The 17,419-nt window shown below is 46.1% G+C and overlaps 1 protein-coding gene across 3 annotated transcripts in view; it reads right to left on the bottom strand.

Moving 5' to 3' along the window:
- Positions 1 to 17,419, bottom strand: part of Etnk1 (ethanolamine kinase 1) — a 41,681-nt gene extending 24,262 nt beyond the window's left edge. For 2 of the 3 annotated variants that reach the window (XM_006507011.4, XM_006507012.1), the window contains exons 1-2: positions 16,649 to 17,419; positions 3,439 to 3,698 (exon numbers count right to left, since the gene is read on the bottom strand). In XM_006507011.4, coding sequence (XP_006507074.1) covers positions 3,439 to 3,698; positions 16,649 to 16,804 — 416 coding nt within the window. In that variant the 5' untranslated portion in view covers positions 16,805 to 17,419. The remainder of the gene's footprint in view (positions 1 to 3,438; positions 3,699 to 16,648) is intronic. The other variant, NM_029250.2, reaches the window with a different exon arrangement.

Genomic DNA, 17,419 nt, shown 5'->3' with positions numbered 1-17,419 from the left:
GATGCAACTACTCAGGAATTTCTGACCACGTAGCATCCCATCCTGGCCACAGTTTATCACTACTGTAACTATGATCCCAGAAGACAAACGCTATCCCCTCCCCAGCTGCAGCACTGCTAAAAACAATTTACCATCCTCCCAAATTCTGATTTAATGGGCTTGCTTGGGGTCTAGCTAATGAGTGAGAATAAGTAAAGCTTCCCCGATGACCCTAACACACAAAAATACTTGAGAACAATTCAAACTAAGACACAGAGAATCAAGTGTCACAAAGTTGTGATTAAATAAACACTTTTAAGTTTGTACAATTACTCTTGCCTGATCTTTTTGAGATCAAATACCCTAGGCTAGCCTCGGACTAAGTAGCAGAGGATGGATGACCCTGGACTTCTGATCACCTCGTGTCACCTAATTTAAGTTAGGTTTGTCAGTCGGGAAGCACTCGGAGCACTGGACAGGTCCTCTGAGCACCGTCCTAACCGAGAGGGCTCAGTGCCCAGTGTCTGCGGACCTTGCTATTTTTGAGCCCCCAAGCCTCAAATTCCTAGCCTCAAGTAATACTCCCCCCTCAGCCTTCTGAGTGGCTGGGATCAAAAGGCATACATCTAGTCATACATCTAGTTTGGTGTGAATTTAAATGTTTTGTAAATTGGGGAGAGGGGTCATAGGTACGGGTCGTGTGCCTGCCATGAATGCGTAGGCCAGAAGGTAACAACAGGAATGTCCTCGTTGATGACGTTTTGTCTGCCTTTGAGATAGTCGTCTTCTAAACCTGAAGTTCCCTACTTTTGCTCAACTGGCCAAGGAGCCCCAGGGATCCAACTGTCCCCACCTTCCTCCCCCAGAAGTGGGGTGACAGGTGTGCGCAGCATCCTGGATTTGAGTGGTTCTGGGAATGCACACTCTGGTGCTCAGCTGTGCAACAGCACTGTACCCACTGAGTCTCCTCCCAGCTACTTTACAGGGGAAAAAAAAAAAAAAAAAAAAAAAAACCTCACATACCCAAGGTTAGCCTCCTGCCTTCCACTTCCCAAGTAGAACCAACTCCACATACATAGCACACTCAGCTGAAAACTTAGAAGAGCATGCTTCCAAAAGCATATCAGAGGCAGCCACTTATCTATGACAATTGGCCAAAATAGCATTAGTAGCTTCTTAGTATCTAAGTTGTTAGAACTGCAGTCTGGCTAACATGTAAGAAGACATAAGAAAAATATTACAGAAGTTTACACACACTACTTAACACTTTCTAAACTTCCTACACATACAAGTTGATTTGAGCATCCTTAGAAAAAGGACACAGATAGTAAATTCCACTGCTGACTATGTGACACCCTGAAAACCCTGTATACAACTACACTCAGGCTCTGCTCTAGGTACATAGCCCAACATACATGGATTCTGTGTTGAAACTTGGCCTCAAACCAAAGACAGCAGCACATTATGAATGTGCAAATACTCCACGGCCAAAAATACCTAGAGCAGCATTTCCAGCCTGAAGCATTTTAGATGATAGAAATTCAGCCTGTGTTTCTGCACTGATAAACTTAATATTATTCCTATTTTTTAAATGAGGAAACCGAGGCAGCAAATTCCCATACCTCAGTGAAGATGAGCGGCCTGGCTCTATGCCCAAATGTCCACAACTCAAAAAGGTGGCAAGGCAGCTTTAATAGTATACTCTGAATGAAAGCCACGAGACGTCTAACTTACCATTTCAACATGCCTCCCCACACACACACACACACACACCATCCTGCTAGTATCAGCAAAGTGGAAACCATAAACTCCCTATGTCCAGTTTCAACTATCACGTTTGGAAAGTAAGTCTCCTGACTGCAAACTCCCGACTGACATGTCACCCACTTCAGTGTGAGGAACTGAAGACAACTCAACAGTCCTGGCGCAGAATAGAGGAGGCCGAGTGGGATCTGCATGGGGAATGAGGACATCACATCAGCGAGGATGAAGGAGTGAGTGCGGCAGAAGCTGTGTGCACTGCAGGGACTGCACTTAAGAATACCCTGATCTACTCAGCCAGGTCCACGCCAGCCAAGACTGCATTATAAGACCCTGTCTCAAAAACAAACAAAGACCAGGGTAGCACACACCTGCATCCCAGCACTCAAAGATAAAGGCAGGAGGATCGCAAGTTCCAGGTCACCCTCAGTTACAGTAAGTCTGAGGTCAGCCTGGCTCCATGAGATCCTTCCTCATTAGAAAAACAAAATTTCTATATAGTGTTTAACAGACTTTCAGCACAGGCAAATGATATGACAGGTTTCATTTCTAATTAGTTTTCACTCTAAAAATGTTAAGGTACAACCCAGGACTCCTCTCAGGAATGTTCCATGGTAAAGCTCTTCCATAGACATTATATTATCTCCCAGGCCCACTCTCGTTCTCTCGAGTGAACGATGTCTGCTAATGTCACCACACCAACCACTAAAACAAGTCCACTTAACAGTCTTTATATTCTAAAATGTTTCAACTTCTAACATAGGAGATTTTGGTATACATGGATCAAACACTAAAAAGTCTGCTGGTGTTCAAACACTTTCCTCTTGCGAGGGACACAGGGTCTCATGTAGTCCAGGCTGGCACCCAACTAGGTAGCGAAGGATGGCCTTGAACAGATCCTGCTGGGATTGCAAACTAGTTTTGTTTTGTTGGTTTTTTTTTTTTTTTGTTTTTTCGAGACAGGGTTTCTCTGTATAGCCCTGGCTGTCCTGGAACTTACTCTGTAGACAAGGCTGGCCTCCAACTCAGAAATCCGCCTGCCTCTGCCTCCAGAGTGCTGGGATTAAAGGTGTGCGCCACCACGCCCAGCGGATTGCAAACTATTATACTCAGCTGTTAAAAAGTGTCTAAGACCAGGCGTGGTACTGCACGCCTTTGATCCCAGCACTCGGGAGGCAGAGGCAGGAGGATTTCTGAGTTGGAGGCCAGCCTTGTCTACAGAGTAAGTTCCAGGACAGCCAGGGCTATACAGAGAAACCCTATCTCGAAAAGCCAAAAAAAAAAAAAAGTGTCTAAAAAGCCAGCTAAATGTTACAGCAGGTAAACTGCTTGCTGTGCAATTCTGATGGCCTGAATTTGGTTCCAGAAACCCACAGGGAAAAAGAAAACTCACACAAGCAAGTTTTCCACTAACCACAAACAATGTGCTGTGGCAAAAAACACTCAAACTCATACACTCAAACTCTCTCTGTCTCTGTCTCTTTCTCTCTCGTCATTCATATTCTCTTTCTCTCTCTCCCTTCTCCTGTCTCTCCATACATCCTCCCTTCCCTCCCACCTCTAGCTGCCCCCTCTCCTTCTCCCTCCTCTCCTTCCTCCCCTCCATACATGAAAACTAAATGTGTAATTTTTTAATTTATTAATATTTCTTTAGTGTGCATAGCATTCTTTTTCAAAAGAAAAAATTTGCAAATTTACCTGAAAATGGCTGGGTTGCAGACATGCTGCGGGTCCAAAGCTTCGCCCTGGATAAACTCATAGCACAGTCCGTTATTAAAGGTGCAGTAGAGCTGAGGTGCACAGCCGTGAGCCTGCAGCACGCGGAAACTTTTCACTTCCTCGTCTCGGTCGACTAACAGTTCAGTCTTGTTGCCGTAAATCCTCACCAGAACTACATCTTCCATGGTGTCACCCACATAGCAGGCGATGAGCTTGTTTGTGATCCCATCTGTGAACAGCTGCCAGAGGACAAGAAAAGAAAGAGAAATGCTACTCGACTTTCTAAGGCCGGGATTAAAGATACCGTGAGTAAAATGTTAACTGGAAAGAAACACCACAAGTTTGGGTATAGTTTAGAGTACACAGTTAGTATCCACCAGACTTGGGGCTCAATCTCCAAAGCTCAGAAACATACCTACTTTTGACTGTCAAAAGCCTTTTGGAGAACCCTCAGAAATAGTGTGCTTCCTCAGCAGACAAGCTTTGTTTGCTCCCCAGCACCACTGGGGAAGGCACTTGAGGAGTGAGTGAGTCCACTTGGGGAAGACAGACTAGCCCGATATGAATGCATGGCAATAAGATCAAGGAGGGAGAAGAACACACAGGGCTCAGAAGCTTTTTAAAGGATTAGCTCTATTCATTGACATAGCACAGAGGAGCACCCAGCAGCACACCTGACACTGGGCTTCAAGTTAGGGGGAGCCGGGGGGGGGGGGGGGGGCAGCAGAGAAAGGAGAGTGTTCACTGACTTCTGCTGACGGTCACAGCATGTTCATGGCCACAAATACACACAAAAGAACTGGAACAGAGAGGTCTGAGAAAAGCCAGATGTCATGACTCACACTATAACAGCAGCACTCAAAAGGAGCCTGAGTTCAAGGTTAGCCTGCACTACATAGTGAGCTCAAGACAGAGTAACTGTCTCAAGCTCTACCTACCACCTACCCTACAACACCCTGCAGAACAAGTTTGAAAGGGCAACAATCTATGTAATAGATTAAATGCAGAAGAATACAACAATCCAATTAAAACCCTGAGTATGAGGGAAACTAGTGCTTGCTAGGTCCACAGGAAGCTGGTGCTGCCACCTGGAAGGGGAGCACATCCATGCACGACATTACTAAGACTGGTCAGACGACCCCAGTCCAAGGGTTACCATCTAAATCTGTAGATGCCAGTATCTTTAACTATATATGTAGCACAACCAGGAAGGACAAATACCCTAATCATGGCTGAGAATGGGCATACCACTCACATCCTCATTTTCAAAAAGTAGAGAAAAATGATTACATGTAGGCAATCAACAACACTCATACATTATACACCATATCCACCTGGACACACCTCCTCCTCTCCACAGCTCAAGAGCTTACCAACTGACTGGCTTGATTACACAGGTCTCACTCAGTAATGCTGCAAGCTTAACATTCAAGAGCACTTTCTCAAACAGTTGGAAAGCCACATGACAACACAGTATACACACACACCTCAGGTCCTATGACTGGCAGAGAATGTGAACTGTTATTTTTATTACAACGTTTAACTTCTTTAGAAATGACCAAATCAATTAGAAATTAATCAAATGCACATCTAAACTATCTATGAGAGGTAGACATCGGGTCACAGCCGTGGTAGTCGTTGCCTTTAATCCCATCACTCAGTTTGAGGCCAGCCTAGACTACAAACCCTATCTTGGAAGAGAAAGGAAAGGGGCGGGGACAGAGGAGTGTGCACTAACAGGCTGTCCATCAAGTGCAAGTGTCCTCCATCGTCAGTCCGCCGTAACCTGGGATTGGGATCCGCACAAGCACACTGCAATCAGGCACTGAGTGGACAATACTTAGGTCAGAGAACACACGGAGCGACTGGAGCTTCCACAGGGCCTGTCAGCCCTCACGATGAGCGGGGCCTTCTAGCGCCTGTCACCTCCCAACAGAAGACAGAGGCTGTTCTATCTGTCCCCCTAGAAGTTGGAAGGGGACATATAACATACATGCTTAGACAAAACAAAGAAGCAAGCAAGGACTGATTCTGAAATGGTGTGATTAACACATACGATAAAAGTTCAGCACAGGCTGAGAGATCTCTGTAACTATGTCAGGTCCACGGCCAACTCTATGAGAAAGGGCAGAAAGACTCCACAAGAGATTGCCTTTGTCAATACATATTGAGGGATATGTAAGTGAAATTAAGATATGTAAGTTTCATTCATTAGAAAAGGACAAGAAACTACAGGTGAGGCATTGAGTTAGTGGTATACAATATGTCTAATATGCAGATAGTGCCTAGATTCAACACTACACAGACACACACACAGAGAGAGAGAGAGAGAGAGCGAGAGCTCAACACGGCAGCTGTGGGCGCCTGTAAAGCTAAAGCAGGAGGAATCCCAGGCTCTATATATGGTGAATAGAAAGGAAAAAAAGGCAGAAACAGAGAGGAAAAGTGCAGATGCTGAGAAAAAGGAAGAACTGAGGAAGAGCGGGCGGGCGAGCAGGCGACAACAGTGGCGCACACGGGTCTCACTGCTTCCAACAGAAAAAGCAGCATCTCCCAGGCCGCTCCTAAAGCTCAACAAGATGTCCTGAAGGGAGAACACAAGGTCTCCTAGGAACACAGATATAGGATGGGTGTGACGGCCCGAGACGGTGACCCTCAGTCAGAGCTAACGCAAGAGGACTCTAGAATGAGCTGGACACTGACCTGTGCTCTGTCTCGTGCAAAACACAAAAGTAAAACTTGACTTTTGTGAAAACACAAAACTTAAAATCTTAAATTATGAATAATCAATACAGAAACATAACAAAATATGGTATTTCAGCTAAATTTTATTTTCTCTAGAAATGAAAAGCTGATTGTTTACATTTTCAAATTCAATACATATACCTCAATAACAAAACACGAATACACTGACTATACTAAGACTGCCTGTTAAGAAGGGTCTAATGTAGCCCAGGCTAGAGGATAAAGATGAGGCTAAAGATGACCCTGAACTCAATCCTGCCGCCTCCACTTCCTCAGCACTAAGATACAGACATGACATCATGCTCAGCTCAGTCTGGCTTTCTTGTTAGCTCTTTCATAAGTGTTCTGCCTACATGTATGTCTGCGCACCATGTATGTGCCTAGTACCTGCAGAAGACACCAGATGTCCTAGAACTGTACTTGCAGATGGTTGTAAGCTGCCATGTGGGTGCTAGGAATGGAACCCAGGTCCTCTGGAAGAGCAGTCAGAGCTCTTAACCACTGAACCATATCTCCAGCCACACCTTACTATTTTAAAGAAGGAAAATACATGTATACACAAACATATGCACTTGTATTTAATTTATACACAGAGAAAGAGTCACCTGCATCTATGGGTTACATATCTGTGGCCTCAAACAACCCTGGAACAAAAATATCTGAGGAAAAGAAAGCTTGCCTGCACAGCACAGACTACCGGGCATCATTCCCTACTGTACTAACAGTGGGTTATCTAGGTCACCGAAATTGTAGGAGAGGAGAGGATGTCCACAGGCTAGTTACATGCAAGACCTTTAACCTACGGAGCCTGAAACATCCCCACAGACATCCGTGAGGATACAGCGAAGGACTGAAGCTTTGCTCCTGCCTGACAGATTTTTCACTATCTCAATAGATTGTGGTTCTGGACTCAACCTAGGAAGTTATCCATTTTTAGGACGAGAAAACCATGCCACTGGTAAAGATGTCGTATTTATCTGAAGGCACAGAGTAACAGAATCCACTCACACCTCATGGATGCTATGTCTTGAATTTTTAGGTCAGCAACACAAGCCCAAGTCATTCATTTCCTGTCGAAATAATGAGAGAGAAAGTGCTGACTCCCAGAGCACTGAGGGTTGTCTGGCTGAATACTGCCGACTGCTAGCCTGCAATCAAGGTGAGCAGAATCCGGCAGTGACAGGACCAACTCCTGAAGAGTTGGCTTACTCTATCTACAACTATGTGCAAAGCACGAGAAAGCACCTGACTCCCTGGCAGCGAGGCACACTACCACAAAAGAAAGAGCGGCCGGCAGAACAAGAAGAACGAATGGAGGCAGACTGAGCCAAACAAGACCTGGGGCTGCTGATCTCAGACCCATCACAGAAGACAAAACCTGCACTTGGGTGACAGCTCCCTGCTAACCAAGACGACAACTAAGGGCAGGCAGGAAGTCGGCAAACCAGGGACCAGGCAAGCAAGGAGAGAGGAGCTGCCTCTTTCCTAAGTCATTAGGAGAGTGGAAGTGACAAGAGTCTGAGGCCAGCCTAAGCTACAAAATGGGTTATAGGCTAGCTTGGACTACAAACTAAGACCACAAGGTCAGATAATATTTGTGTATGTGTACATACACACGTATGTATGTATGTACGTGTATATGTATCACGTATGTATGTATGTACGTAATAACTTATTTTGTGGGTTATTTTGAGGGCAAATTTAGGACATTTTCATACAAGCCAGTTATGGCTGGGATACTGGAGAACCCAGAACTCACTATGAAGAGTCCTTGACAGCGGTGACAAACGCTATGCTGCAACCTCATTCCAAGGACTAGCAGCTAGCTGGTAAAATGAATAGAACTGGCTCCTATGCACTCATAATGGAACACCCTAAGCGAGGTGGCTGAGCTGTGTACACAGCTATAAGGACCAAAAGCTCGGTTGTTTTTAAGTATCACCATGAGAAGCGTCTGCTCATGGGGAGAGTACACACTAGTTGTCTTATTATTCTACATAACACAGGTGATCTCATCTAATTAGCCAAAGGATCACAAAACAAAAATAAGCATTCCTGAAGAAATTCTACTTCGAGACTGCACTATGAAGCCGCAGCTGAGCTGCATGGTACCGTCTCTGGATTTGCAGACCTAGCAGCCACTGTATAAACGACTTCCTTCTCCAGAGAAGGCGGATACAGTTACCATCTCTCTATTCCAGTAAGAACTCACCCTATGGAAAGACGGAGAAAACTCATCCAAATCACACAGACAGACAAACAAGCAGTCTGCTAGAACAGCTTTAACTATCAGAACACGGAAACAGCTTCAACAGGGTTAAAGAAGTCAGTCAGTACCAGGGCAAACTATGATCAAACACTGGAAACCCAAGTACGTGGGAGACAGAGGCAAGCGGAGCTTATGCTCAAGGGCAGCCTGGGCTACATACGACCAGTCATAAAACATAAAATTACATAGCTGCAGGTTCCCCTTACATAGGCCTGGCTGTCCTGGAACTCACTATAGACCATGCTGTCCTCAAAATAAGACCAATCCACAAGAATTCATTTTGTGAAAGGGAGGAAGGAGAGAGACGCTACTACTGTGGCCACCACTAGAGGGAGGGCAAGATTAAGACCAGAAAGTAAATAAAGCTAAATTGCTGGAATTATTCTTGCCCGGGGTGTGGGGCTACACAACTACAACTAGTTCATGAATTTCTCTCCCACTTTTTTTTGAGAAGGAATCTTGCTGTGTTGCCTAGGCAGGCCTTGGCCTCCTGAACTCTAGCAACCTCTCAACTTCCTGAGAGCTAACCCAACAGGTAAGTACCACCATGTGCTAAGCTTACTTTTAAAGACATGTAGAATTTAAAGTTTCCAGATGTATTTCTTTTGGGGGCATGTGTGGCACATATGTGAGTATCCACAAGTATGCAGGCACACACAGAGAGACCCAAGATCAATAGGCCTCCTCAGCCACTCCTTTTCCTTACCAAACCTCTCTCAGCTGACCCCATCTGGCTGGCTTGCCCCAGGAATGCATCTCTAAGCTTCTGAGTGCTGGGATTACAACCAGGCCTACAAATACACTCAACATGTCTACAGTACTGGGAAGTCAACACTCCAGCCTTCACACACAGCAGCAAGCTTTATCTGAGTTGTATCTGCTGAGCCATCTCCCCAGCCCTCATGTATGTATGTATATCTGTCTGTCTGTCTGTCTGTCTGTCTGTCACTGATTTTTTTTTGTTTGGTTTTCGTTTTCGTTTTTCGTTTTTCAAGACAGGGTTTCTCTGTGTAGCCCTGGCTGTATTGTACCTTACTCTGTAGACCAGGCTGGCCTCAAACTCAGAAATCTGCTTGCCTCTGCCTCTCAAGTGCTGGGATTAAAGGCGTGCGCCACCACTGCCTGGCCCTGTCTTATTCTAAGTCATCTTTTCAAAAACCTTTTTTTTTTTTAAATTACCTGTGTGTGTGTGTGTGTGTGTGTGTGTGTGTGCACGCGCATGAGCACTCCCATGTGCAAGGGCACATATGTAGCATGAGTGCATGTGAAGGTCATAGACCAGTTTGCAGAAGCCAGTCCTCTCCTAGCACATAGTAGGATTCAAAGTCAGTGAACAAGGCCTGGCAGCAAGTGCCTTTCTTTACCAGTGAGTCATCTGGCCAGCCCCTCAGCAGTAAAGAGCTGCTCTTCCAGAGAACAAGAGTTTGATTCCCAGAACCACATTGCTCCAGGGCACCCAACACCACTTCTGTCCTCCATGGGTCCATGCACGCACGCATGGCATACACAGAGGCATGCACACATACATAAAACTAAACTTGTCTCAGCCCACAGGCTCTACTTAACAATTTACTAGTGTATATTGTAGGGTTCAAAATTCATCCAAGGTGTCATTCATTCCCCAATTCACATTTATCCTAAAAGCGCAGTGTGTGGGAGGCATGGAGGTCCTGCGCTCACCGGTAAGCACGAGGGAACCCGGAATGTTCGCATAGTTGTTCCTTCAAAGGCAGAGAGATGCATAACCTGTTGTCCACCCAGAAGGCTGAGCTGACATGGTTAACTGCCTGGTGACCTTGGCTCTACCTAAATGGCCAGAGACCACACCAGATTCTCCCAGACCCTTACAGTAACCCTGTTTTTCTCAGTCAGTCTAGATACTGTCTTTATGGAAGGGGTCACATGGAGTCAATCTGTAGAACCCATCTTTAGGAGGTGTCACCTGCACTTTAGAGTCTTGACATGACCCCGTCTGATCTTTGCTTAGCTTACTATGTCATTTATTGTGCACAGGGGATTGACTTGATTATCACCAGGGAATTTCCCCCCCAAGGTTTGACAACTCTTAAGACACAATCCATCCACAGCCATGCATGGTAAGGGGCCCTAGTGCTTTTGTGTGAAGCTTCTAATGATACATGTGATCTGAGAAGCACCCACACCAGGATGCAGACAGATAATGCCAGCTTCTCAAAGAGCTGGGAAGGGAAAACTTATCAACATGTAAATAGTTTTCTATTCAGCTAACATTCTCAAGAGATGGGCAGAGTAACTTCCTACTCTGATAAACACTTCACTTGTGCAGTCAGAAACATGCATGTACTAGGGACACAGGTGACCTGGGGCACGCCTCACTCTGGTATTTTACTTTTTTTGTGTTGTTTTTTTTCCACATAGGGTATCTCTGTGTAGCTCTTTCTGCCCTGGAACCTGGAACTTACTCTGTTGACCTTGAAATCAGAGATCTGCCTGCCTCTGCCACCTAAGTGCTGGGATTAAAGGTGTGTGTGTCTCTACTCCCAGCTGGTATTTTTAACACCACAAAAATGTCTCTCAATGTTCCTCTGTATTATGTGACACTTCTTTTTGTGGCACTGAAATCTGACCCCTGGGCTGCACACACTCTGAAACATGTTAATTCCTTCTGTTCAATCTCCACTTACCAATGAAGGCCCTGGGAGGTAAGACAGGAGCACCACACTGAAGCACCCGTCACTTCATTTCCCAAATAGGCTCACAGCACCTTCCTATGTTGTGTGCTTTCATTTGTGGTTCTTTTTGTTGGGGGGGGGGGGACTTTATTCTGTAACCCAAACAGGCATGGAAATACTGTAAGACTTCTCCAAATACTTTATTTTTATATTAGTTAAAATACTTGCCAACCACCAGGGGTGGCACAGGTCTTTAATTCCAGCAGAGGGGGTTAGATGTCTGTGTTCAAGGCCAGCCTGAGTCCAGGACAGGGCTACCCAGAGAAACATGTCTTTAAAAAACACACACAAAGCCGGGCATGGTGGTGCACGCCTTTAATCCCAGCACTTGGGAGGCAGAGGCAGGCGGATTTCTGAGTTCGAGGCCAGCCTGGTCTACAAAGTGAGCTCCAGGACAGCCAGGGCTATACAGAGAAACCCTGTCTCGAAAAACAAAAAACAAACAAACAACAAAAAAAAATACACACACACACAAAATGATTTCAAAGCCATCCTCTTCCCACTACGACAGTGATAGCCCAAAGGAGAGAAAACGGTTTGCTTATGAAGTGTTGGTATCTGAAAAGTCACTACAATTTGTCTCTAATTTAGACCACAGTTAAACCACTACATCACAGTAAAATCCACGGTTAGTTTTTAAAAGTCTGAAAGCGATCAAACACTGCTGTTTTTGGCCGGTGTCAAGCATCACATATAATCTCTCCCATCCTTGTGAACTTTTCTTCTAAGACATCTAAGACAGGAACAGGAAGAGACAAGTAGGCTTAAGTGACAGCAGAGAAACAAAGTTGAAGAACAGCGTCTAAGTGGAGCCCGCAAGGAAGTCGTCTTTATCTGGTAGAATTATGAACTTAGCTAATGCTTAAAAAGCAGGGAGATTTCAAAACCATCCAGAAATGTGGATGAGGGAAGCTGGGGATGGGGTTTGAGTGTAAGAGCACTGCCTCGTGCCAGTAGAGCTCACCAGCACTGGGAAAATGCACTCATCTGTCTTACAGGAGTAGTACACTTCTAAAGTGTTTTTGTTCCATCTCTGCGTGTGAAAAAAATCTGAGCAGTCATTCAAAACCGTTCCATATTCTGATTTGTCTAGGGCGGGACTTTCAAGAACATAACATATGTTTTTGATTCAGGCCCTACCCAGCCTGTGCTCAGCAGCGTAACTGTCATGAGCTAGCATTTATTTCACCCTCACAAGCCTCAGGGGGTAAGAAACTGTTTATTGGATCCATTTTATAGCTATGGAGAATGAAGCTTAGAAAGGCTAAGAAACTGACCAGAGCTGGACAGCGGTGACACTTAATCTTAGCATATGGAAGGCAGAGGCAAATGGATCTCGAGTTAAAGGCCAGCCTGGTCTACCGAGCTCATTCTAGGGCAGCCTAGGCTATACAAAGAAACACTGTCTCAGAAAGAAAAGGAAAGGGAAGGGAAGGGGAGGAAGGGAAGGGAAAGGAAGGGAAGGGAAAAGAAAGAAGAACAAATTTGACCACGAGGCACGTTCTGTGGCTCACACATGTCATATCAACATTTGGAAGGCTAGGGTGGAAGGAATGCCTTTAAGTTCCACCTAGCCTAGGCTACAGTGAGTAAGACTGTCTCAAAAAGAAAAAGAATGAAACTTGAGCAGTAAGACAAAGCTAATGAAGACCCAACCCCCATGCTCAAGTCGGCTACTGAAAATACTGAACAGCCATAAGCTACCAATGTCCAAGCTTCCTGGGATCCTATAGAGCAGACTCTGGGGAGTGGGTTGGGGTTTAATGGGAACGGTGCACAAACTTACATTCTTCTGTGTGAGGGTACATGCACGTGCAGGCATAATGCAAGTGTGTGTGCGGAAGCCCATGGTTAAACTCCAGCATATGGATGTATTAACGCAGATCCCTCACTGAACCCTGGGCTGGAAGAGTCCACCTGCTCAAGGCGTTCCGGGCTTCCGCCTCTGAAGTTAACTTTACATCATCTGTAACAAAAATATGGTCTTCCCAGCCTAGCAAGCTTTGCCATTATATCATTATCTACTGTGGACCCCAAGCTAAAGAAGAATTTACAGAGTGGCATGTCAGTTAATGACAGTCTTGCTCAAACGCTGATGCAGGGGGCAGTCCTAAAGCGACCCACTGAAATATTCAAGAAACTAAGTCAGTTTTTTCAAAGGGAAAAGGATTTTGTCTAGGCACTGTACTTATAAACTTGAAATCCCCCTGCCATAGAGGCTGAGGCAGGGATGTCTAAGAAAAAGGCAACGGGAAGGGAAATCAATTAAGTGTCTTTGATCCTGACAACTATCCCTAAAACTGTAGACCATCAAAAACCCCAAACTCAGAAGAAGGAAGTGCTGCATAACAAAAGGTGTCTGTCAGTTTCTAAAACTGTAGCACCCAAGGAAGGAAATGCAAATGTGTTCAAGTGCGCTCAAAGTTGTCTTTTTTCTGAGCCACAGCAGTTCTGTAAGAATTAGCCTTGAACAGGCGTAGCCTCAATCCTCTCTCTCTCTCTCTCTCACACACACACACACACACACACACACACACACACAGAGAGAGAGAGAGAGAGAGAGAGAGAGAGAGAGAGAGAGAGAGAGAGAGAGAGCCTTTCTAGGTCAAAGGGCAGTATTCCTAAGGTAGTCCTCTCAGATCTGCCACTCATACACTCATACTCAGCTTTACCAACTGCAATACCCATTTACAGTTCTTGCCTGTCTCCCTCAAAGGAAAATATGGGGTGGAAGGGATTTTAAAACAAAGGAGCATGAAACAGAAAGCATTTAGCTAGTCTTGTCTTAGAACTACTGTACCTACTCAGAAATCTAACCTCTGAAACCCCGCCCTATAGTGTTTTTACTTGAAAGGCCAGCTCTATCCAAATTGAGACCCAACTTCCCAAGCTGGTAGTTCTAAGAAGAGACTATCTTTTAGGGAACCATCAAATCTCTTTGTTTTGGGCCTATTTTTATTTTTCTCACATTCCACATGTTGATATTATAGGAGTAACTACCAGGAAAGATAAGGATGGTCACAAAAGCTTCTAAAATATGTTATATAAAAATACGTTTTTAATATATTTTTCCTGCTGGCCTGGAACTCCTTATGTAAAGTCAGGAATAACCTTCAACTCCTGATCTTCCTGCCTCCACTACATACAGCCAAGAAAAATGTTAGTCTGGGGGAGGAAAAAAAAAAAAAAACAGTGAGAGTTTGGAGTAGAAAGCTTGCGTAGCATGCTCTATGCTCAAGCTTGCATTTCCAGAGCCTCATACAAAGGGGGAGGGGGAAGAGAATACCTTAAAAAAACAGGCTATTCTGCTTCAGCTGACATGACGTTACATGTCTCTTTTGGCTATAGGATGCGTGCTTCCCTTTCAGAAATGAGGTAGGAGTATTATCTTTTACAGTTCCAGAAATAAAATTTTAAAAGAAACTATAACCATTAAGGAACACTAAACAAGCAGGCCACAGTGACAAAAGCCTTAAAGCCCAAGGCTCAAGAGGCCAGCCTGGTTTACAGAGCCAGCTCCAAACCGGATGGAGCTACAGTGAGACCTTGTCTCAAAAGAATACAAATAATGACAAAATTGGAATTACTAAACAAGGCCCCAAGGCACCACTGGTTTGCAGTGTCCTAGCATATGTAAGTCCCTCTAGGAGCTGGGGCAGAATAAAGAACCCTAGCCTTGACTTACTGATGGCTCCGCTTCTGATCCAAGAGTTCTGCTTGCACAAGGAGGGGATGAATTTCTAATTATTGATTTTAGAAGTGAGTAATATCTGTTAAATACACATAAGTTCAGATTATGAACCCAAAGGTTACAGTTCATAGTCACAGCATAGGTCAGGAATGGTGGCAAAAACCTGCAACCCCACCACAATGGGGTGCCAGTTGAGTGAGGGATCTAGCCACCTTGCCTGGAAAAAGAAAAATACATATAAGTCATGATTTACCCTCATCTCCTATATAACAGTCAGAATAGCTTTAAGTCCTTCTTTACCCTGGCTTTCCTTCACTAGATTTCACGTGAGGTAAAAGAGAGAGCACCTACCTAGGATTTCCTAGGCAACGATGACTTTAAAAAGAGCTCAACCCAATCCAGCAGACAGCACTTCACTCGACAGCTATTACCACTTTCTACACACAAATAAATGAAAGGAAATTCCAAGCTTCAAACTTGAAAAAGTCACTGCTAAAAAACAATATGGGTTGCCAGCACTGCAGTATACCAGGAAGCAGAACTGCCTTTAATTAGTAAGATATTTTCCAGAAATAGATTTTATTAAATTTTAAAACCCTCTCAAACAAGCAAGTGAATACACTATATTAACAGTCTAACATGAGGGCTACATACAGAGGTAGAGCACTGGCCTAGGATCCAGAGCTGCCTTTCCCAGCACTGCAAAAAATACACAAACAGATATGCTTCCATTTGAAAAGCACTTCCTTAAAGGAAATGCAATAATCTTCCAAGTTATACATAAAAATCATTTTGAATCAACTATTTCCTATATACTTGGCCAACAGGCACACCTTAAATGTCAAAGTCTTTTGTCTAACAAGTTTCTTCCCCAAAACATATGGGTCGGTCTCTTTCAGCTGCTCAGAACACTTCTAACAAGAATCGAAACTAAAACTCATAAAAGCCCCCAAGTGTCAGGAACTGCTCTGGGGCCTAGACACTACTCATGTTTTAATTATACTAAAAAAAAAATTTAGCAAAAAACTTAAATCAATAAATCCTGTATAAACCCCCAACAATGTATTGGAGTCATCAAAATGACAGACGTCTTGAATAATACAAATTACTGCTCAAATCTAAAACAATCCCAAACCGTTAAAATTTTACTAATTTGGCTTGTTTGCAAGGAAAAAGGAAATTCACCTTAGTAATCCTACAAGCTGTGCACTGAAAAAACTATAACCAATTACACCAGATAAATTGTGGGTATGGTGGATCATAACTTGCAAGTGCCTTTTTTTTTTCCTAATCCTAGCTTTTCGGGGGTAGGGGTATCCTTCTGAGAATTTTTGTCTTTAAAGCCACTGACTCACGAAAATATTCCCAGGCCACTGCTCACTCCAACCCTGAGCATTAATTCTTCTAAGACTTTACAAATTTAGAAACCTTCCAATTCAAGCCTTCCTATAACGCACGGCATAGCGTTCCCTAGCATCCTGGCGTGGGCAGCAGCAGGTCCCCGGTCATTCCGCTTTGGAAAGGAGTTGTTCTCCCGCGGCTCGGAGATGGGGATGTGGGAAGATCTCGGGCTGGATAAGGCAGGGATGGGAGGGAAGCGCAGGGGAGGGAGGGCAGCGGAGAGGACCGCGGGAGGCGGATGGGCTGCGGGGTCTGGGAGGAGAGGCATGACGAGGGCCGCGGCAGCCATCCCCGGGAGCCTCTTCAGGGGCCGGGCAGACGTCGCTGACGCGGCGGCTTCGGGAAGGAAACCCGGTGCCCGTCCGGCCTCACCTGCAGGGTCACCTCCCGGGGGTCCCAGTGCGGCCGCAGGTGCCGCAGCAGGCTCAGGGCGCCGTCGCGGCAGCGCTGCTCCTCCTGGTCCTGCACCGTCACGTCGAGCTTCGGCACCTCGGGCGAGCCGGGCGGGACGTGGATGTAATTGGCCATGGCCCAGGCGACGGCGGACACGACCACGACGACCACGGCGACGGCGACCACGAGCGCGGCGGGCGCCGGCAGGCTGCTGGACCCTTCCGTCCCGGGGCGCCCTCGGCGGAGGGCTGCGGCCGCTCGGACGCACGGGCGGGCGGCGGGGGCAACCGGGCGGCCGGACGGGGTGCGCAGTGCAGAGACGCGGAGGCACGGCCGCTCTCGGGAAGATGCCTCAGTGCGCTAGACCGCGGGCGGCCGCGAAGCATGCCGGGACTGGCCTGACGCTAGCGTCACGCCGGGGGCGGAGCCTCGGCTGCGTCAGGCGGCTGGCGGGGTGGCGAACCCCGCGGCACAATGGGCGGGCCTCGGGGCTCTTGGGGATCGGGGTCTCGGGGAGCGCGCACCGCCAGGCACTCCGCTACTGTGGGGTTGGCTGGGCTCCTGCACCCGAAGGAGTCCGAGCGCGGCCGAGCCCAGCCGGAGCGCTTACGAGCCTTGCCGAACACTGCCGAGCCCTGCCGGAGCACTGTCGAGCTTTGCCGAGCCCTACCGGGGCTCTAACGAGCCTTGCCCGAGCGCTACCGGAGCCCTACCGAATTCTGCCGAGCTCTGCCGGAGCGCTGTCGAGCT

This window comes from Mus musculus, chromosome 6, assembly GCF_000001635.26.
Source record: "Mus musculus strain C57BL/6J chromosome 6, GRCm38.p6 C57BL/6J".
Lineage (NCBI taxonomy): Eukaryota > Metazoa > Chordata > Mammalia > Rodentia > Muridae > Mus > Mus musculus.
The sequence above is the reverse complement of the archived record's forward strand: the minus strand, read 5'-3'. Positions and strand labels throughout refer to the sequence as shown.